General features: G+C 28.0%; 3 protein-coding genes across 4 annotated transcripts; 1 reads left to right on the top strand and 2 right to left on the bottom strand.

Annotated features, from left to right (window-relative positions):
• Positions 1–3,230: 3,230 nt before the first annotated feature.
• LOC100165277 (ras-like GTP-binding protein Rho1) lies at positions 3,231–5,770 on the bottom strand. Its single transcript, XM_029489624.1, has one exon. The coding sequence runs from the start codon at positions 4,124–4,126 to the stop codon at positions 3,263–3,265; it is 864 nt and encodes a 287-aa protein (XP_029345484.1). The 5' UTR covers positions 4,127–5,770; the 3' UTR covers positions 3,231–3,262.
• A 1,001-nt stretch (positions 5,771–6,771) lies between these two features.
• LOC100163935 (CDK5 regulatory subunit-associated protein 1) lies at positions 6,772–11,349 on the bottom strand. Of its 2 annotated transcripts, none has more exons than XM_008185893.2 (9): positions 10,943–11,349; positions 10,645–10,848; positions 10,317–10,530; positions 9,919–10,064; positions 9,647–9,852; positions 9,298–9,582; positions 8,741–8,890; positions 7,040–7,177; positions 6,772–6,953 (listed from the first exon to the last, which is right to left on the bottom strand). In XM_008185893.2, the coding sequence occupies exons 1-9, from the start codon at positions 11,202–11,204 to the stop codon at positions 6,849–6,851; spliced, it is 1,710 nt and encodes a 569-aa protein (XP_008184115.1). In that variant the 5' UTR covers positions 11,205–11,349; the 3' UTR covers positions 6,772–6,848. The 2 variants fall into 2 exon arrangements, with proteins under 2 accessions (XP_008184115.1, XP_003245232.1); XM_003245184.4 differs by having other exon boundaries at positions 10,612–10,848; positions 10,943–11,263.
• A 253-nt stretch (positions 11,350–11,602) lies between these two features.
• Positions 11,603–21,605, top strand: LOC100165971 (WASH complex subunit 5). The gene is made up of 20 exons (XM_001948130.5): positions 11,603–12,093; positions 12,393–12,495; positions 12,563–12,754; positions 12,830–13,041; positions 13,288–13,513; positions 13,591–13,731; positions 14,947–15,094; positions 15,168–15,304; positions 15,668–15,785; positions 15,871–15,990; positions 16,054–16,289; positions 17,735–17,986; positions 18,065–18,247; positions 18,301–18,608; positions 19,183–19,345; positions 19,465–19,567; positions 19,883–20,066; positions 20,558–20,787; positions 20,872–21,028; positions 21,307–21,605. Exons 1-20 carry the CDS (start codon positions 11,987–11,989, stop codon positions 21,467–21,469), a joined length of 3,483 nt encoding a protein of 1,160 aa, XP_001948165.2. The 5' UTR covers positions 11,603–11,986; the 3' UTR covers positions 21,470–21,605.
• Positions 21,606–23,133: the final 1,528 nt, after the last annotated feature.

Here is a 23,133-nt window from a genome sequence, read left to right as displayed (position 1 = left end):
ATATTATTCTCTATTTTTTTGTAACGGGTGATTTTACTCTAAGATTACTTAAAAACAGATAAAATTATTCTGCATAAAAGTGTTTTGTCTATGTTGCGCGTGGGCCAGAGAGAGAAAACAAATAGTGCGCTGACATCCTCTCTTATGTATATGATTATTTGCCATTTGCGTGAAGTGGTGAAAAGATAAATTATTTTTAATGCACCTGAATTATGAATTAATACTCGCGACTTACCCAGGGCAGAATTGGCCCGGCGAGTTACAGAGTAAAACTCGGTGTGCCGTTCATGAGTGTTTGGGCAATTATTTTTCAAGACAATTTTAAAGACATTTATTTAACTCGTTGCGCCGCATAAAATGCAGGTCAGTTTAGTAATGTTTAGATGAAAATGAGCCTTTTAGGGTCGGTTAAAATACTAAATCTCGGTGAGCTGATAGCTTCCCTATCCGGCGCTGGACTAACCTTGAAAATATAGGCCCCTAGGTATCAGCTTAGAACTTAAATTCATTAGGAATTTAGGAAATAGGCATTGTCAATAGTTTTTACAAGAAATTCTAAAACATTTATTCCTAACTAATAAATACCTTATACCTACTATTATGGGTATATATATTAGATATATAGATATATTTAACACTTGTGTTATACTTATATCCATATTAATATTAATATAATAATGTTAATTATTTAACTAAGAGAAGTCACCTTGGAAAAAAAAGTTTTTGATTATAGTTTCTAAGCTTTTAACTTTTTTACTGAACTACTTGATTAGTTTACCTACTTTTTTTTATAACTATAAACTAATAGATACAAAAATAATGAATATTAAGTATTATATTATTATATGTAATATGTATTTAGACTTAACCTTAACGATGAGTAATGACTTCCCGAGATAACATTTTTGTAAACGGAACATTTGAATACTGTGCGGAATTTTTTTTACTATTATTTAATATGTTAAAAGAAAAATGCTCTTGCTTTGAACTTGAATTCAATCCGTCAATATTATTGTATCTAATTTCAAACAAATTATCCATGTAGCTTCTAAAGATTTTGGGCCATTAATTACAGTCGTGTGGTGCAGATTTCATCTAACTCAGCCATGGTGGAAACGCATCCAACATTTAGGATTAAGGGAATTCGATACCGTGATTTTCTGTTTTTGTCTAACACACGCGTGACATAGTATTTTAGACTTGTTTTTGCCAAACATACCAATTGATCTAATGAAGTGATTAGAATTCTAAAAACAGATTTGATTTGTCAACAAAAAATACTATGTTGCGCGTGTGTTAGACAAAGACAGAAATCACCGGGTGGAATCCCCTTAAGTAATTTTTCAATAGTTGTGACTATTGATGACTTATAATTTGCTTTTTATAAACATATATCTACCTACATTCGAATTTTTTGTATATCACTATTAATTATTATGATATAATTTTCTACAATATTTTAATAATTAACATTATTTAGTTGAGAATGGTCGTTAAGATGTTACTGTCGTTACTTATATTGTGATTTGATTTGTGATGCTGAACGGAATAAACAGAATAAATAAAAGGATCACCACTATAAAGGCATAGGCGCAAATAGTATTTAAAATTTGGAGGGGGGAGGGGTGAAGCCCTACTATAATAATATTGACGAAGCTTAAAAAATGTTAGGTAATATTTGGGGGGCTTAGCCCCTAAGCTATTTTCCCCTATTTGCACCTATGCATATGGGCATAAAAGGTAATTTCAGAATTTAAACTTTCTGGGATTTAATTTTCTGGAAAATGATGGTCTAGTATTGGTCTAAGGTATCACTTTCTATTAAACTACGTTCTGTGATTATAGTTTCATGCTTTCAACTTTCTGGAAATAAAATTCTGTATGCATATTTTATGTTCAATGACATAATTTTTAATTATGTTTAATTAAAGTTTTAATGACAAAAAACTTGTATTTTAATTTTTTTAACGCCAATATTTAGCGTGCGATTGGCGTGAATTTGCGTGACCTATTTCGAAACCATAAACCCAAAGCCCCAGCCCCCAAGTACCTACCCTGGGCTTTGAAAATACGAAATACGAAGAACATACGAAAGATATGAACTATATATAGGTATATGTATTTATTATTATGCAATATTAATTCCGTTAATCAAAGAAAATCATTATTAATTTGAATTTCGTTTGTACCTACCCAATTTCACTTTGCCTATCGCCCAAGCCTATGGGATAACCTAATCAGATGATTTTCCCTTCCAAAATTCGAGCATTTAAACCGTTTCTACTCAGCGACGAAGACTGCATTAAACATTATTTCACCGTTATACCTACAACCTACATAATGTACTCAATTATGTATCCATATTATACTGTTTAAAATGTTTAAATGTTATTTATTCAAAGATAATGAGTGATCTAACCGTTATTATTGCAAATAATTAACAAAATTAATCACAGATATGTCAATATTATGCTATATGAATGCAAATACATTGGAAGTTCTGTTAAAAAACAAAATATTTTTATTTTATTATATAATATATAATATATATATAGTAATATATACATGCATTATGCATAAATGGGACTACTCAATAATTTTAAATTGAAGAATAAAGAAACAATTAAAAATAAGAATTTGATAAGCGTTCTAACAATTACATGTCAAAGTTAATGATGTGTCGTCGAAAATAATGGAGCCGCCTCTAAGTATTACTTCCGGAGTCGGGTATCTGACTCCACGGACCTGATTATATTATTAATTATTATTAGGTATCGGATTAAACATAAATATTATAACTTTTTGCACAGTGGGAGACTGCAGTGCCATACAGCAACTACCTATTTAAACTTTATACTTATATAGGCACGAGGCTGCGTGCTTTAAGTACTGCACTACTGCGCAGCAAGTATAATATTATAATAGTTCATTGTTTATACGTAAAGTAAACACACACGTAACAACTGCAGTCAACAATTTTTATTTTTTATATGGCTTACTAGAAATTAGTTTAATTTATTTAATACAATAACAATAATTTGTCCCGATTTTAAAATATTTGGATGGTGATTCAGGTGTACTAAATCATATCCCATATAGTTCCACTAACGATAATAATATATTATAATATCGGTATCCCCCCCCCCTTTACAACACATGCTATAATAATATATGAGTAGGTATAAGACATATCATATAATAATATATAGGAATATATGAATATGTTTATCTATACATCCCTGTATTATATTTTATTTTGAGCTTAAAGTAAAATACACTGCGTACTATGTTTGGAAGTCCTTCTTGTCGCCTTCACTGTGGCAACGAAAACATCACGGACTCCTTCCTTGGTCTTCGAAGAACATTCTAAAAATGCGAAAGCTTTGATATCTTCGGCCACTGATTGACCAATTTCTTTGGTTGTCATGACATTATGTTCAGGTATCCGAATGGTAGTTTTTCTCGGTGTGTCCGTATTGTGATTTTCTGTAGTAACTACTGATTTTTCTGGTTCTTGTCTGATAATATTTTTTTGGCCAATTTCCGATACGTCGAAGTTTTCTTGTCTTGTTACTATCATGCCACGGTACCCATCCGATTTCGCCTGTACCGGCAACCGTTCGACTGTTTCTGACTCGCCCGGCAGATCAATACTTGTCAGCGTGTCGTTTCCAGTAATCGTTTGTCCAACAGTGATTTCGGTTGCGTTGCCTATGTCCTGGTCAGACTGCGGTAGATCAATGCCCTGCAGATGGCTATCGCGGAGGTCCTTCTTATTGCCAACCAATATCACCGGCACTTCCTTGCAAAAATACCGCACTTCCGGCACCCATTTATCAATTACGTTAATCAACGATTTGGGAGTATCGATTGAATAGCATATGATCACTACATCAGCGGCCCCATATGACAGTGGTCGCAGTCTGTCATAATCCTCTTGACCAGCAGTGTCCCATAGGTCGAGCGCCACCTTTTTCCCTTCAACTTCGATCACAGTTGAATAGTAGTCAAACACAGTTGGCACGTATACTTCTGGGAAAATATCCTCAAAAAACACGCGCAATAGGCATGTCTTACCACTCTCGCCGTCACCGACGATCACTACTTTCTTCTTAATAGGAGACATGTTTTCCTACACCAAGAATACAAAAAACAAATTTTAGGTCTGTGCATTTATTCTTGTGACTATCAGAAACATGGCTCATTGGGCGTATAGACTAGGTATATGGAGGGTTACGGTTGAAACGCGTATTATGTATGTGGGACAAGGACTCGTCGCCAAGAAGCCGGGTGGTCATCCATCCGGAAGCCAGCGATCCCGAAAGATGTTTGACCCCAGCACACGTTAGTTATTTCGGCCAACTACGACGCTATACCAGACCCACTAAAGGTGTATATGAAATTTGAAAAAAAGTATTTTTTGCTTTTATGAAAATAATAGACATAATATTATATACGACAACGACATATTGGTTGTATGCATTATATTGTACTATCAGTGGCGAAAATAGGAAAAATGTTTAGGGGGGCTCAAGCCCCAACACATTTTTTTTTTAACTTATAATTTATAGGTACATACTTTTAAGAATGGTATAGGTACTATTATTTTTTGAGGGGGCTTTGAGCTTTGATATTATATGATTATTATTATTAACTTTTGAGTCAATACCACCTTACCGTAGAACAGTGAGAATGATTTCAATAGTATATAATAGGTAAAAATAAAATTAATTTAAATATTTGTACAATTCTAAAAGAACCATTCTATGTCTCTAACCACACCCTCCACTCTGATCTTAAAATACCATTTGTCTCTGAACTAGCCAAAACTCATTACAAACGTTTCAATAGCCGCCTAGCCAACCATAAGAATCCCTTAATCTCCAATCTTTCATCTGCTTCTATTCCAGGTAACCCAGTTAAAAGACTTGAAAGACAGTGGTGTCGTGACCTGCTAGACTATAATTAAAGTCATACTCATGTTGTAGTACCTCCGCTGGGAGGCCTCTACACTCCGTCCGGCCTGCCTTTTTATTTTTTTTATTTTATAACATAGTCATCAGTTGTTCTTATATTGTAACAGATTGAATAAAAAATCACATAAATCAAAAAAAAAAAATTATATATATTTGTACATCATTACGTAGGTATAATATAATTTATAACATAGGTATTATAAGTACGTAAAATTTTTATGTCCCGACAAATAGTGTAAAATTTGTTTCAATGATAAATTATTTTATGCGATAAAAATAATTCAGAGTGGAGACGGTTATAGATGAAACTACGATTCAGGTCAGTCAGGCGTAGTAAGTAGGTATTTGTCATTTACACATTTCACGGGGATTTACAACTTCCCAAGTTGTCTACACAGTGGTGGACGACGGTCAAATGATTTTTTCAAGGGGGGGGGGGTATGGCTGATTTTTTAATATGCACTATTTGATTAATTTATGGTTATTAGATCTAACACATTGAAAAATGGTCATAGGAGGATCTATCCTCCCTCGTCACTCCACTATTTGTCATTTGACCACCACTGGTTGTCTACATAATATAACTTAAATTACCAACCTTTAACTCAATATTTTCTCGATACTTTAATATATCATGATTAGATATTCTATAGGTATACCTATATAATATTTTGTCAACAAGCGCACGTTCAGGAACACAAAAAATAGTTTAATAAATATTTATGCGAGACGTTGGTTATAACTTATATACACAATTTTATCACAGAACCAAATAAAATTAAATAGAATAATAGATAGTCTTGTTTGTTAAATAATTGTGAGGGTAATAATATGTTAATTGTTAAGTGGCACAATGATAGTAAAAATACGAAAATTATCGTATTAAAAATGGAAATTCTAATTTATGGATCACGCCATAGAACACTCGCGTTGTCGTGTAGTGAAAATCGCAGTGCACGTAAGACGTAACTTTCCAAATTATCGGAAATGATTTATAGGGGAGTATCTACCTATAATATAAAATAATAAGTGTACAATAATATTGTATAAAATTAATACCAATAGGTAAATAAAGTGTGATACACATTTTGAACACGACAGGGAGGGGTGACCCTCCTGACAATTGGTAAGACTTATTGGTAAGCCCCTGAGTCAAAAGCCAATTATGTCAGTTGTTAAGAAATAAAATTCATTTTTTTCTAAGATATGGTATAAAAAAAATTATAGCCAATATAATTATTATGATGTGGATAATGTAGGTACAGCATTTTACATTAACGATTTGTGGGGAACAAACATTTTGTTAACAATTAGTATTTAGTAATAAAACTTGTCTTGAAATTATTTCATTTGTATAAATGTATAATTAAACAAATTCAAAATACTATTTAGCCATTTAGGTGTGCTACTACCTATCCAACACGAATTGTCTAATTTCAATAAATATAGCTATGTGGTGTGCTTATGTGGCCCATGTACATTGTACATGCAATTAATTTTTTTAATTACTTTTATTGATTGTGAATTAGATGAGATTTTCAGCATTTTTAATTAAACTTTTTGATTTAGTTTTATGAATAGGCAAGTACATACAAGTTTCTTTGCCCTGTAAACATCCTAAATTCCTAAAGTGGCCTTCAGAAAATATTCATTGGTGATCCCTGGTGTATTGTATCAATACTTACTACATGATATAGTAGTTGACATTAATTGTATTAAAACAAATAAGTATATTATATTGGTATATATGCCTGTATAATATATATATATATTATAGTGTATACTTAAGCACAAATAACAATAAAATATTTATTCATATTTCAATCAATAATCAATAATACATTTAAAAAGTGTACTTAACATCATTGTTCTTTAATAAATGTTGGTATTTTTTTTATTTTTATTTTTTTCATACTCTTGGAGACCTGTATGTTTTAGAGGCATGCCTTTTAATACTTGCGAGTTTGATTCAATTATCTGAAAATAAAATGTAATTAAAACATAATACAATTATTTACAATACATACTATTGTTATACCGTTACATATATATTAAGTACTAACCTTTACTGTAATATAATCGCCAGGTTTAATATCTTGATTAAACGATGATTCTTCAAGAGGTAATTTAGTATTTGGAATAATAACTTTTATGTTTCCATCTGTTCGTCCACATAGGTCAGATGGGCCTCTACGACTTTCCTAAATTTAAACATATTTTTGAGTATGATAAAAAATTATAAAATTATTTGTTATGATAAATTTAAAATTAGAAATACTTCTAACTTGTATCTATAATAAACAGTTTATTTTATCATCTATCTACATTTTGTATACAAATTAAGCTCAAACACCTTTAGGGTTGAACTAGATTGAAAAAAAAACCAAAAAAAATTGTTAAAATAATACTTATGATAAAATGTCCAAAGCCTAAACAATTCCTTTATTTATGATTTGAATATATATTTTACTTTTCTAGTTAAGAATATGAAAATAATTATTCTTGGCTCATAGGTTAAAAGTTAAGACCAAAAGAAAATAATAAAATAACTTTTCTGTATAAGCTTTAAAAAATCCACAAATACTCTTCATCATAAAATTAGTATAAAATTATAAAAATAATAGGTACTTACTAGAAATAATTGTTAAAACATATTTTTGGTACAATAGAAACTATAATATTTAAAGAAAATACAAAATGTGGTGGATATGTATTGTACTTAATATTTTATAGATAATAGCATTGATTATAAATACTTTAATAATAATATGTATACATCAGAGACGTACATGTGAGGGAAGATATTCAAATCCGTTTATTTGCTGAATAATGTAGTGAACAGTGGCGCCGAACGCGTATTTTTTACGGGGCGGTTCGCCCCAGTGTTTGCTTTGTGATAGTTGAATTTACAATATAATCAAGTGGGTGGTGGGTGGTGGTGGTAACTAAATTTTATACTTTGCCCCACCAAATGAAAAACAAGTCGACACCACTGGTAGTGAACATGTTCCTACTAAATATGTATAATATTTAATTATGTACCTATCCTTTTTTATATAACCCTCCATCCTTAGGAAATTTGTTTATGTGCAACTGGTTTACTTAGGTTTTAGAAAGGACCATAAGATTTTGTTTGTGATATAAAATCAAGTGTATCAATTTGAATGCATTACTGTTTAAAATTACAATAATCAATGTTGCTTTTAACTCAACGCTTTATAGACCAACAAATTGGTGAATATGTTGCGAAATGTGTCAATCGGTATTTGGGCAGATGCTAATAATTGGGAAAGATATTTAGTATGAACAAATTCAAATGATAGTATATATTTTTAAACGTAAGATAACTTGTTTGCACAAAATATCAAAGATAAAACCTTCAAACACAAATTGAAGCCTAAATTGATAATTTTTTTTTTTGACAATGTACCCTTAAATTTTATATTTCATATTAATTGATATAGGCCCTAAAACTACAGATAATTGAGCCAATTTATAATCCTTGTCCTCCCTTGTTGAAGTCAAATCATTAATTAATAATTATATATTTTAATTTTTAATTTTAAGTCTAATCTAACCTAAGCTAGAGAAATACAATAAAACCTATGACAGTTTTCAACTAAGATATACCGTAAGAGTAATAGTTTTAAATATTTGTAATTTTTATTTAACATATTGAGTTTCATAAATATATTAAGAATGATAATATGTATGGCTAATTTTATCTATCGATAATAGTTAAAAGAACAATAATATTAACTTACACCTTCAACTAACATAAGCTGTTCAGTATTAACAAATTGTTTATTTAAAATTTCTGCATCTCTTCTAAATACATTAAACATCTTTTTTACTCTTTCTACTTTAATTTCATGTGGAACATCATCTTTATAACGACGATATGCTGTTGTTTTCTGGAAAACATTATAACATTTAAAAAATAATAGCTTCAGATTCTTTATATCTATATTTATATTATTATATATATTATGTTAAAGTAAGCTAAAATATATTCATGAACTAACATTAATCTATGGAATTATGAGTTACTTTTAACTAATGTCTATCTATATTCACATTATCTTTAAATACACTACTATTCATGGTACAATAAATAAGAAAGCAACTAATATACCACCTAATGTATTAATTGGGGATTCAAAATTTTAAAACTATTGACAATTTATACAAATTATAAAATATTAAGTTAGGTATTAAAAAAGCGACTTAAGCACAAAGAATATTGTATTAGTTAGTAATGGGTTACATAGGTTTACATATGTAAATATATACATGTATATAATATATATATCCATCATACTTCTCTCATACTGTATGCAAATAAGAAAGCATTATGATATTTTACAGTTTCCATCAAGCTAATAGTATCTTCAAATTCTTCATCAGTTTCACCACAAAAGCCAGCTATGAAATCACTAGAATATGTTACACCGGGTAGTCGATCTCTTATATGCTGAGCTAAGCTTAAATACGATTCACGTGTGTAACCTCTTCTCATTTTCTCCAAAACTTCTGTACTTCCACATTGAGCTGGTAAATGTAAATTTTTGCATACATTAGGTTTCTCCAAAATAATATCCAAAACCTGGATGGTAAAAATAAAACATAAAATGATTCATTAGATAATAACAATTATATTAAGTATTAACTTCATCAGGAAAATCTTTTGGATGTGGTGAAGTAAATCTTATTCGCATTTCCGGATCAACATCAGATACTCTATTTAGTAGTTCAGCAAATCGAACACCACCTTTCTTCTCTTTGTAAACAGTTTTAAATCCTGATGCTAATGTATTAGTTGAAGGCATAAAAAATGAAGAAGTACTCAAATCACGATAGCTATTAACATTTTGACCTAATATTAAAAACGAATGATTGATACTATGATGATATATTCAAATAAAAAAAAATTTACAATTACCCAATAGAGTTACTTCCTTGAAGCCTTTTTCTGATAAATATTTGATTTCATCTAATATTGATTCAACAGGCCTAGAACGTTCACGACCTCTGGTAAAAGGAACAATACAATAAGTGCACATGTTATCACAACCTCGCATTATAGATCTAGAAATGAAATTTTTTAAATATATTACTTAATATTTATATAGTAATAGATAATATTCATATTGATATTATAAACTATTAAAAATACATTTTTGAGTTGTCATATTATTTATCTGGACAATTGGACTTTACTTTATGGTAGATATAATTCTTTATTATATAGGTATATTTGTTTCTCAAAATTAAATAGGTACTTATTAGTCATTTACATAAATGGTAATATTTTTTTGCTTAAAAAAAATATTGACTTACACATATGCAGTAACATTGTCATCATTTAACTTAACAGGTTTTATTTCAGCATAAGTTTCATCAAATGATAGTAAGACATTAATTGCTTTTTGTCCGGCTTCAGTTTTAGCTAAAAGTCTTGGCAAGTCCCTGTAACTATCAGGACCAGCTACAAGATCTATAGCTCCCTTTGAATCACTCACCAATTTCTCTTTTAATCGTTCTGCCATACAACCTAAAACAGGAATAACAGTGATTGTAGTTCTATAAACATAAGTAATGAACAATTTTATTTTTTAATACAATAAAGTTTTACCTAAAATTCCAATTTTTAATGGATCTAATTTACCTCTCCATCGTTTAACTGACCGTAATTGTTTAATACGTGTCCATATTTTATTTTCAGCACTATCACGAATAGCACATGTTACAAGTAAAATTACATCTGCTTCATAAATACTGTTCGTTTTAATATAACCTTCGTTTTGTAATATAGACCATACAATTTCAGCGTCATTAACATTCATTTGACAACCATATACTTCAATATATACTTAAAAACAAATCAAAGAAATTCAATAATAAAAAAATTCAATATGACATTTTAAATTTCTAACAAAAATATTTGTTTTTAATTAGGTATTTACCTTTTCTATTTTGTCCTAAATCAACCATATCATCCACATATGGAATTTTGTCTTCATTATTTACAAGCTCAATTTGTTCTTGAGGTAAATCTTTTGCAATAAAGTCTTTTAAGCTCGGTCCATCAAATTTGTATTCATTTTTTTTTTTAATAGTTGTGCTACAACTTTTTACAATATTTGTTGTGTTTAATAATACGACACTTTTGTGTTTCGAAATTAATCTGGAGTAACGATAGGCTACATTGATTTTTTTTAAAATCATTATAAGAAGAAATAAATTCACAAGAAAAATTAATACTATATGCAATATAACTAAAATTTGTAAGTTATTTATTTATACATATAGTACATATTAAATTAATTCAGAATTTTGTATTTTTATCTTTTGAACTTCTATCGAAATCAGCTTGTCGTTTTAAAATAAAAATCACAGGCTATCCCGTGATAAAAATTAAATTTTATTATGACTGATTACATTATCACAATAATTTCATTTTCTTTATTATGAAGTTGATAACAAATCATAATATATTTTATATTATCATGAATGTTGATACACGTCTTTTTGGATTTTTTTTAAATATTTTTTAGTGTACCAACTACAAATTATAATGATAAAATCAGAGATAAAATTGTTATTGAGGAAAATATTATGAGGAAATGACATTATATATTTACATAATATATTAATATCACCAATTTTATCGTTTGGAAGTACATTTATGTAATTCGTGGTCATAGGCTTTTAGAAAGTTTATGCTTTTAGTTAACTTTTTAGTGTAATAATATTGTTCATTAGTATATCTGTGATGCCTTGGCACTAAGCAAACTATTTTCTTAGTAATATTCAGTTGTACTTAGCACATTACTAAAATAATTTATTTTAACGTATCATGTCTATTTACCTATTTTTCATCAAATTGTAAAGTCACAAATCATTATTTTGTTAGAAACATACCATGGTAATTTACTATAAAACATAATATTACACTCATCGATTCAATTTATGGATACCAATTTTGAATTGCATTGGAAAATAATATAATGGAAAATAATCCTTGCGGTTTGGCTTTGCTGCGAATAGTATCTAGAGGAAACGCTATCATTGCTGAAATATTACGGCTTAAAGATTACATCCCTCCAGCTTATAGGTAATGCTTATTTAACTAATATTTCAATTACTTACATAATTTTATAAAATACACTTAATGTGTTAACATTTTACGGTGGCTCAGTTTTATTATTTTGATGGAGGATTGCTATTTTTAGTATTTTTATACTTTGATTAGTGGTTTAATTCTTAAACATTATTCTGATGGTTATACATAATAGTGGATAGGCTTCTAATAATAATGAAATTAGTTACAGTTGGGGTTACAGTTAAAAAAAAACTAAATGGTTCAATTACATCAAAAAATGTTTAATGTTCAATATTTATTTGTGGTTTTAGACTAAACAGCAAGCAAGATCTACAAAAATATGGTCAAATAATATTAGATTTTTCATATTTTAATAATTCAGTTGAAGTTGAAAAAAAAATTGAAACCAATCCAGTAAAAAATATTGAATACTATTTATTGAAATTTGAAAAATACCTATTCATTTATTTTTATATTTTAGGTCTTAAAGGATTTAAATGAAGAATTGAAAGAAAATAATTTGGAAACCATTAACCAATTCTATTTTTTATTTGAAAATGTATATAAATACATACGCGATTTAAATGAATATCTCGATGAAGTTGAGGAAGGGTCATATATTCAACATACTATTGAAACCATGTTCCTTACTATTGAAGGAAAACAACTATTGGTAATTATATTTTGTAAAAACTACTGTACATTTTAACTTATGTCTTTTGTAAACATTTCATCTATATTATTTCAGTGTGAATCGTTGTATTTGTATGGTGTTATTTTATTATTCATTGACATTTATATTGAAGGAATTATTAGAGAGAGATTGTTGGTAGCTTACCATCGTTACAATGCACAAGACTATAATAGTGAAAATCCAATTGATGATATTTGTAAATTATTACGTTGTACAAAACAGAACTCAGTTAAATCTATATCATCGTACCCAGAAAATTATTTCAAGTAACTAGTATTATATTTTAATACTATGGTCTATGATATTATGTAATATAAAAAATATAGTGTATAAATTGTAAATCATGAATAATCTATAACATTTGCCTAATTTAACTAATTGATTATTTAATTAATTCATTATATTAGGATATCAATAAGATGTGTGTGTGGTTAAAAAATCAATTGACTAAACAAAGGAATACTTTTAAAATTGAAATAAATGTAATTTTTAATTAACTAATTAATTTTTAGAAGAGTACCAGTTAATAAAAATTTAATAAATTTGTCTATTGGAAGACTAAGGTCAGATGATATATACAATCAATTATCATCATATCCAAATCCAGATCATAGAAGTATTGCACTAGCTGGTCAAGCTGCAATGTTGTTTGTTTGTTTATTTTTCAAACCTAAAACATTACATGAAGAATTTGCTATTATGAGAGAAATAGTTGATAAATTTTTTCCAGATAATTGGGTAATTACCTAATATATTTAATTTGACATGTAATAGAAATTTAAAATAAAAATAAAATCACATTAATTTTGTTGAAGGTTGTGAATGTATACATGGGTGTAACATTAAATATAATTGATTCATGGGAAGCTTTTAAAGCAGCTAAAACAGCTGTAAATAATACAATTCAAACGGCAGAAATAAGTCGTTTGGCAAGTTCTCGTTCTGTGAATCTTCAGGTAATGGTGTTGATATTATAAACATAAAATCATTTTAATTTAGTATAGGTATTGTATTACATCATATGAATTAATTGTTAAATATGTTGAAGCAGAGATGAGAATGCTAAGAGGGGTATGTGAAGTGACTAGGTAGGATATAATAAGAAGTGAATTTGTTAGGGTTAGTGTAGAAGTGGCGGGACCAATTGTAGACAAAATAAGGAAGAATAGGTTGAGATGGTTAAGGCATTTGGTCATGTATGGGGTGAGGTGACTTGGAGGTAGTGAGAATGACTACGTAAATTAATCTTGATGGAAAGAGAGGGAGAAAAAAACTGAAGATGAAATGGATAGATAGAATTTCAATGGCATAAAAATAACTGGTAAAGTAGAGGTGATTAACAGAGATCCATGCAGTGGTATATTTATGGAAGGGATCTAGGAGATCAATCCCCCCTCCCCTGAGGGTGTATATAATATGTCTTACAAACGTTTTCGGAGTCGTAACTTAAAGCCTCTTAACTTTAAAGGCGAGGCTACTGGATAAAATCATATTTCCCCCCTCCCCCTCATGACCAAAAACTAAATACGCCACTGGCCTCGTGGAAGCTTAGGACAAAGATAGTCTGGGAGTGAAGGCCGATAAGAGAGTTAAGACATATATTAATTATATATACGCTTAAAATAGTTAAGTTAAATTAATTAATTTAAAAAAATTATAAGCTGTACTGATAGTCAATAAAAATAACAATTTTATACTATATGGCAAATAAGCAATGGTAAGAGCAATACAAATTTATTTTTATCAAATAACATTTTGTTACATAATATAATTATACTCTGTTCCATCTAAGAGTGAACCACGTGGCTGACCAAAACACGTTTTTTTCCCGCATCCTTACCACAATCCAGACATCGTTAAGAGCGTTAGCACAGGCGCCCGATAACCAGCGACGTCCGGCGATGACTGTCTGCCAATCACAGAATGCATAGCCATTGCATGGAGGTCAGGCACTGTTCGGCGGCTCAGTCTGCGTGCGAAAAAGGGGTTCACTCTTAGATGGAACAGATTATAGTGTATCAATAATTAATTTATTGATTTTTTGCTATAAAAGTAATTTATTACTACAATAATTTATAGTTATATTACTACCCACACAGATTCCAAATTTATTTATTTTTATATTTTGTTTACTTTATGAATAATAATGATACAATTTGTTTATTATTTAGAAAATAATAATTGAGATAAAAAAAATACTCGGAAATCCCAATATTGAAAAAAAAATATTGGATAATATTAACTCTGTTATGAATCTTTGTCGGAGTTGTAATGTTCTGCTAAGATGGTATTTATTACATACATCAACGAATCATCTTCGTAAGTTTATACTAATAAAATCAGACATTATTCATATTACAATTATTCTTCACAAATGTTTTTAATAATTCAGTTTCAGAAAATACCAAAAGAAGTAAACAAATCTGTGATCAAATTTATAATCAGAGCTTATATAATGATGGTCTAATTTTTGATTTATTAATAACTACTGCAGACTTTGAATTAAAAATAAAAGACACATTTAAAAGTGTAAGTTTTGCTATTGAAGTTAAACATTGGTCTATCAAATAAAATGTGTATTTAATTATTTATATAAGAGTAATTTTATTTATTCTGGTTTATGGCATTCAAATTATCAAAGTTGTTAAACATTATTTTAAATAAGTATTCCAAGCTATTTCATAAAATATAGGTATCATAGGTATTTCTTAAGCTAAAATAAATCTTATTCATCTTGTTCTGTTGTTCAATTGGGTTCATTTGTATCATGCCAATTGCAAATAATAATAATATGGTACTTTATGTGATTGTTATTTATTTTAAAGAAAGAAATTAAAGTTTTAGGTATTATAAATGTTATCAACTTGATATTTATATTTTGTTTTCATTTAGTTGTTGGATGAAAAAGAGGCTAGATGGCTTAAACGGAAAGATGACTGTGTTGAACGTATGAATGAATTATCAGAAATCTTTTCAGGTTTAACAACTATGTCACGTGTAAAAAAAAATGGTAATAACATATACTATTATATTTATAGAATTATGTGTTATATATCTTAAAGTATTTGTACTATTTATGATAATATTTTTAAAAGAAAATTTACAGATTTGGTTTATTAATATTGGGAAACAGATTGAAAAAATTTCTATGGAAGATGAATTTGTAACTAGTAGAAAAATCACCCAAATAATCAAAGCTTTAGATGAGGTTCAAGGTATTAATTATTTTCATAGTTAATACATAATGTGCTGTATTTATAAATTTATATTGTTAATAGAATTTCATCAACTTGCTAATAATTATCAAGTGAGTCAAACTATTAAAGATACACATACATATCTTCGAGAAATGATGAAAACGATAAGTGTCAAAGATAATGTCCTAATAGATCTTCAAATCATCGGAGATTTTAGTTATGCTTGGTATCATATTGATAGATTCACTGGTCTGATGCAAAATACAATTAAAGAAGAACCTTCATTTGTGATCAAACTTCGAGCAACATTTTTAAAGGTATTAATTATTATAAGTATTGATTCAATAATTTAGTATCAAAATAAAAAAAATTTCTCTGTAACTGAGAGCATTTTAAGCATGTGTCTAACTTTTTGGAAAGGTCTTTAGACTTTAGAGGAAACCAAATAATAGTTTTTTTTTCTGATTCTGAAATCAAATGTTATCTATATCTAATTTTTAGAAAAATCAATTTACTTTCAATTAAATTTGTATAGATATAACATATAAAAATAAAAAATAAATGTGATATATGATTTTTAATAGAGATGTAAGTGCTGTAAATTTAGCAGGTAAATTTTACCAATTTTTTTTTTACTGGTAAATTATTTTTTACCCAAAAAAATGTTGTGTGGCCCCCTCTAATCAAATGAAATCAAAAACGCCTAGTCTGAATCGCAAAGAAATATCTTTTTTATCAACTTATACTGTGATATTATCATTTGTAATATCGATATACTTGTTATTGTTTATATAGTTTGTTATAGACAATAGTTTTAATATTCTGCCACCCCTATTATATATTAGCACATTAAATATTAGTAGGTAATTAGGAAACATTTTATATAGGCAGATCGCAGATACCAACATAGGCGTGCGCAGACTTTTGGTTCCGGGGGTGCACACTAAAAATTAGGGCCCACAATAATTTTGAAAACAATTATAGATACAGACAAATATTTTAAAGATATCAAATGCACTAAAAATATTTATTTTATTTTATTATTCATTCTAATAAATATTATATAAGAATATATAGATATACGATCTTCAATATGATAATCAACGTTTAAAAAGAACAACATTTTTGAATTCGTCAGTAATTTCATTAATTTAATTTACACTTAATTAATAATTAGGAACCTTGTTGTTTTTGGTGAGGTGTCCGGGGGTGCCTGGGCACCTCTTGTGCGCACGCCTATGGATACCAAGAAAGACGATAATATGATATTGATAATATACAATTGTTAATACAAAAGTTAAGTCTAAATTTAAATATTTTGACTTAAAAAAAATAAAGATTATGTCAATTTTGATAGTTTAGTTTTATTTAAATTATTTATTAATTTAATATGAATAATCAAATATTCACATTTTATAAAATGTACTAATTACTAATGTCTATTATACAGAACAATAGGTAATTTAGTCAATTTAGATACATTTTTAAAATTATTTGTCGATTATTGTTATTATTGGAAAGAACTAGATTTAACCAGTAGGTATACACATAAGTACCTAATACAAATCGTATTTACTAATGTCTAATAGTAAATAATAACAATGGCTCTAAGATTTAGCTATTTTACCATTTTTACCAGATTATTGGTAAATTTACTGTAAAAATTACCGGTAAATTTACCGATATTTTTTTTACGTAAATTCTCCATCTCTAATTTTTTTAATCTCAATGTGTTGAATAATAATGTTATTTATATTTTTAGCTTGTGTCATGTATGGAAGTACCTCTTATACGTATTAATCAGTCTGGTAGTGAAAACTTAATGTCGGTTAGTAAATATTATTCACATGAGTTAATAGAATACATACGTAAAGTACTTCATATAATTCCTGAGACCATGTTCAAGTATATGACCAAAATAGCTACTCTACAAACAGATATTATTAAAGAAATACCCACTAGATTAGAAAAGGATAAACTTAATGATTATGCACAACTTGATGAAAGACTTGAGGTAAAATGATAAAATAAAATAGTTAAAATGTTATATTTAATATTTATATTATAAATGTATTATTAAAAATATTTGTAGGTAGCCAAGCTGACTAATGCTGTGTCTGTGCTGACAGAAGGTGTATTATGTATGAAAAGCACCCTAGTTGGTGTTGTGGAAATTGATCCCAAACAACTTCTCGAAGATGGAATTCGGAAAGAGTTAGTTCAACACATTGCAGTCGCTCTTCACAATGGTCTTATATTCAACCCTAAAGCTAAGGTACATTTTTCAAAAAGTTGAATTTGCTATAACTAATCAAATGATTGTTTCAGACTAGTGAGTTATTACCTAAACTTAATTCTCTTGGTAACACTATGGCTGGTTACCGTCGTTCATTTGAGTATATACAAGATTACATTGGTATATATGGCTTAAAGATATGGCAAGAAGAATTAAGTAGAATCATTGGCTATAATGTTGAAATGGAATGTAATAGCTTTATGCGCGCTAAAATATTAGATTGGCAAAGTGTTTACCAGAGTAAAGTTATACCTGTTCCGTCATTTGAGCCATGTGATGGTCAATCTATGACATTTATTGGTCGGCTTGCTAGAGAACTGATCCGCATTACTGATCCAAAGTAAATGATTTATCTTAGTAAAATTATCTGGTTATATTAATCATCAGGATATGGATTCTATAGAACTCGCTAATTATTATAAAATACACATAAATCAAACCGAGTAAGCTAATAATTTGTTTTATACATCATCAATTCCAAATACAAAATCATTTAGTGATATTTTCTCAGTTTTAAGAAATTTTTGATATTTGGAGTTCAAAATCAGATTTATTTTCTGTTTTTCACTAATTGTATTTAATAAGAAAAGTTAAAAAGATAAATTAATTTCTTGGATAATTTTGAAAAGTATTGCTTTAATGACCAATTAAGTTTAAGACCATTACCTATTTATTTGTAAATTTTATTTTTGCAACAATTTTATTTTAAATTTAACATATTATTATCTAATAGAAATTAATTATTTAATAATTAATATATATAAAAAACTTCTTTTTGCTCTATATTTTTAAATTTATTAGTGCATATTTCAAGGGTTATTAAATTTAATTATACTATGGTACTTTTTAGTGCCTTGAAATCCGAGTCCTGCTGATTATTATTCAAACTAATTATTATAATATATTATTCATAGGGTTGCTGTTTATAAAGAGCAAACTACAGCATGGTATGATTATAAGACGAATGAGGAGATTATTAATATAAGATTTTATTCAAATATAATTAACTCAATAAACGTTTGTGGACTTACTGGCTTAGATAAACTCATAGGATTTATGATAGTTTCTGAACTTAAGGTGGGTAATAAATACAATGCTTATTTTTGCTTAATTTGTATTTTGTTATTGTTTTAATGTTTTTAATTATCAATTTAAAGTTTGTGAAGTTAATAAATTGTTATTTTAAACAATTTTAGACGCTGTTGGATTATTTACAAACAAACATAATTAAAGATAGAGAGTGGTTACAAATTCTTGGTACAATAACAAAAGAGTTGGTTTCAAATGGCAGTATTATAAGTAAGAAATAAGAATAATAAAATAATTAGTATCAAAATACAATTTACTTAAAAACAGTATTTGTCATTATACATACTATCATTTTTATAAATTTACTTTTAAATAGTATAATAATAATATGTATGATTTATTATCATTATAATGACATAAACTATTAATATATAAATAAATTATGAAATATTAGGAAAAAAACATTAGACAATAAATTAAATCAAACAGAATTGAGTACCAACTTACTTGAGTAAATTAATTAAAATTGAGTCATAAATTGGTAGAAATGTTTATATTATTAATTTGTATAACATAATGTTTTAGGTAATCCAGTTAAAACATATCAAAAACACTGCTCAAAATTTCAAAAAATACAACCTACTATTTTGGATTCTATCATGAGAATTGGACAGCTTCAGATCATACGCAAGCAAATATTTTTTGAACTTGAAGTTTCTTGTAAATTAAATGCTAGAAATTTATTTGATTGCTTAGAAGCAATGAACAAGTAATGTTATTGTTTGTTTTATGATTGTATATTAATTTATTACTGTGTATATTAAACTAAAATGATGGGCTCTTAGTTTATTACAAAAATTAAGATCTTTGAAATTTACATTTTTCTCACCTACGTATTTGTACATTTATAAGTTAATAGTAATAAATCTTCAGAATTATCTTCATCTTTCAAATGTACAACAGAGCAAGTTTGCGTTCAGTAAAACCAATTTTGTTTTGTTAGCTTTCATGTTTATTAAAATAAACCAATTATCAAATTTAAGAAAAGGCTATTAATTTATGCATCTCATAGGTTATATTATTAATGTTTCAATTTTGAACTATGTAACATGGTGTGACTATATGAGCATTTCAAAATTGTTATATCAATAAAAGTTCTCGAGATATCCAAAATAATATTCTTACATTTAAGTTTGATAATAAGAATTCACTCTAATATTATGAAATAAAATTATCTAATAAAATGTCATTTTATTTTAGAGCTGTATTAAATGAAGTAAAAGCACATTTTAGAGACCCAGAAAACAAACCATACCCAGCTGATGACAACCCACTATTACCAGAACTGAGTAAAATGTTGGATTGGGCAGGAATTGGAAATCCATACTTAAAAATTTATATAACTACAAACACTACTCAATACATATCTTTAATTGCATTTTTATTCACTATTTCACAATTTTCAAAACTACAATATACAGAAAATTTAGGTTGGATAATTTTAAAATTATTAACTAAAAGAGTAAAAAATAGTTTTAATTACTATTAATATATTTATCTAATTTGAATTAAAGCTCTATTGATGTGGAAAAAAATTGGAGATCCCGTTGATGGTGCTCCATTGTATATAGGTGTACAGACATTCCTAAAACAATTTCATCCAGACATAACTACACAATATTTAGAGTATTTAGCTCAATACATCAAATCAATCATTAACCACTGTACCAAGTATGTATTTTGTTCTAAAAATCTTTTAAGTTTATGTATTTATTTTTAGTTTTATGTAGATAAATATTTTTGAAGTCAATCTGTCAGCCTGTATTGTCAAGTATATTTTATGATATTATTATCTATTAAAGTAATTTATCTTAATATTATACATTAGTAGTACAGTAGAATGAATTATTTTTTGCAAAAAAAATTCCATATAAAAATGTCATTGTGTGTATAAAATACAAATATAATAATATAGGTACTTAATTTTTTAATTATATTTTGTTTGACAGATCAATTGAAAAACTTGAAATACCTAATGAATATTATGTGACTCAATTTTATGTGGAAAGGTTTATTTTCGTCGGAGAATTAAATCAGCAATTATTTTTAGAAATGGTACCACACTTTTTAACTGATACACTTGAACATTTAAAGAATTTATCAATAAAATAATAATTATAATATATAGGCATGTACCAATGTAATATTAAGGTAAAAAGATAATTGTTACCATATCAATTGTAATGTTATACATTATTTATTCCAATTTATTAAAATAAAATATATATTTTTTATAGTTACATGTTAATTGTGATTTTTTATTTTGTAATTTGTTTATACATACTAGCTGATCCCGCCCACTTCGTTGCCCGTAAAAATTTACAGTTTTTAAAAAAATTATGATTGTATAACTGCTTTTGGGTGAAACTCGACCTCTCTGGTAGACAATCCGACTGCGTCGGATCGCGGACAATGTATGATATCATATCAAGTAGACAATGTGCGAAAATTTGATATGATGCATACTTTCACCTGATCTGCCCTATTAGCCAATAGCAACCAAATAATATATACTAATTTCTACTCATTATTTCTCCTACAACTAATAGCAAACGTTTATAAACAAACATTTTCACCTTAAATCTTAAAATCCCCGTTTAAGCACATCCCCGGATGGGTGGTAGGAGAGTAAAAAATACTTTACGATCAGGGGCGGATCCAGTTGAGTTAGGAAACTGTGGGTCGGGACATTTCAAGAGGCCACTTATTAAAATCAGATTAAAAATCTATACTTGTGTACTAGGTATATAAAACAAAAAATTCATTTATACTGTATGTGTGTTTATTCGAGGGTCCAAGTGTCAAACTACCCAGGATCTGAAAGGAGGCCAATTTTATCTGCACATATTAACTGTGGGTCAGTTGACCTCCCGAACCCCCTTAGATCCGCCCCTGTTTACGACATATTCTCAGACCTTCTGAATATACACAAAAAATTTCGTACGAACCGGTCAAGCCGTTATGGAGGAGTGTGACCACTATAACACTGTGCAACGAGAATTTTATATTTTATAAAAAAAAATAGAGAGATATCTATACCTAACCTACGTATCTATAGCTCATGGGCGTAGCATACCCTAATTAACAAGGGGGACTTAAGTCCTTGACTATTTTTATCAAACTATGCTAAAATCGAATGTATTGAATTACAACATCAATAGTCATTACAGTTATAAACTTATATAAATAGTTAAAATGTACATAGTCAATCAATAAACATGAAATTTTTATTTATTGAATTATGTCTATGAAGTGAGTACCTATATTAAAAAAAGAAAACAATTTTAAAAGTTGTATTTTATCACTACATTATATATTAATATTCTTAATAGAAAAAAACGTAGGATTAATAAAATTGACCTAAGATTTCAAATAAAAACCGTTTAAATTTAATGTACCTACTTTTATGATAAATGCAAGTCAATCCTATACGTTTATTTGTACTGAATATATTTAAAATATCTTCAGTTTTTATTTCTGGAGATAAGCCTAGTTCAATTTGTAGAATAGTCAATAGAGAGGTTTGAAAACTGATCGTTTGTCATCGTACTTCTGATTCATGTATTTATGCGCTTCATAACCAAGCCCGGATTAAGACATTTCGAGGCCCAAGGGCCAAAGTTTTAAATGAGGCCTTTGTACGAAAAAAAAATATTAATGTATAATGTATATAATGTGTTCCGGGGTGAAATGACCAGCCGACATCATATAAAAGTATACTCAATATGATAAAGAAATAGCCTTTAAAGATTGGGTCTAACTTTATTTATTATTTA

This window comes from Acyrthosiphon pisum, chromosome A2 (genome assembly GCF_005508785.2).
Source record: "Acyrthosiphon pisum isolate AL4f chromosome A2, pea_aphid_22Mar2018_4r6ur, whole genome shotgun sequence".
Classification (NCBI taxonomy): domain Eukaryota; kingdom Metazoa; phylum Arthropoda; class Insecta; order Hemiptera; family Aphididae; genus Acyrthosiphon; species Acyrthosiphon pisum.
This window is presented reverse-complemented; position numbering and strand designations above follow the sequence as displayed.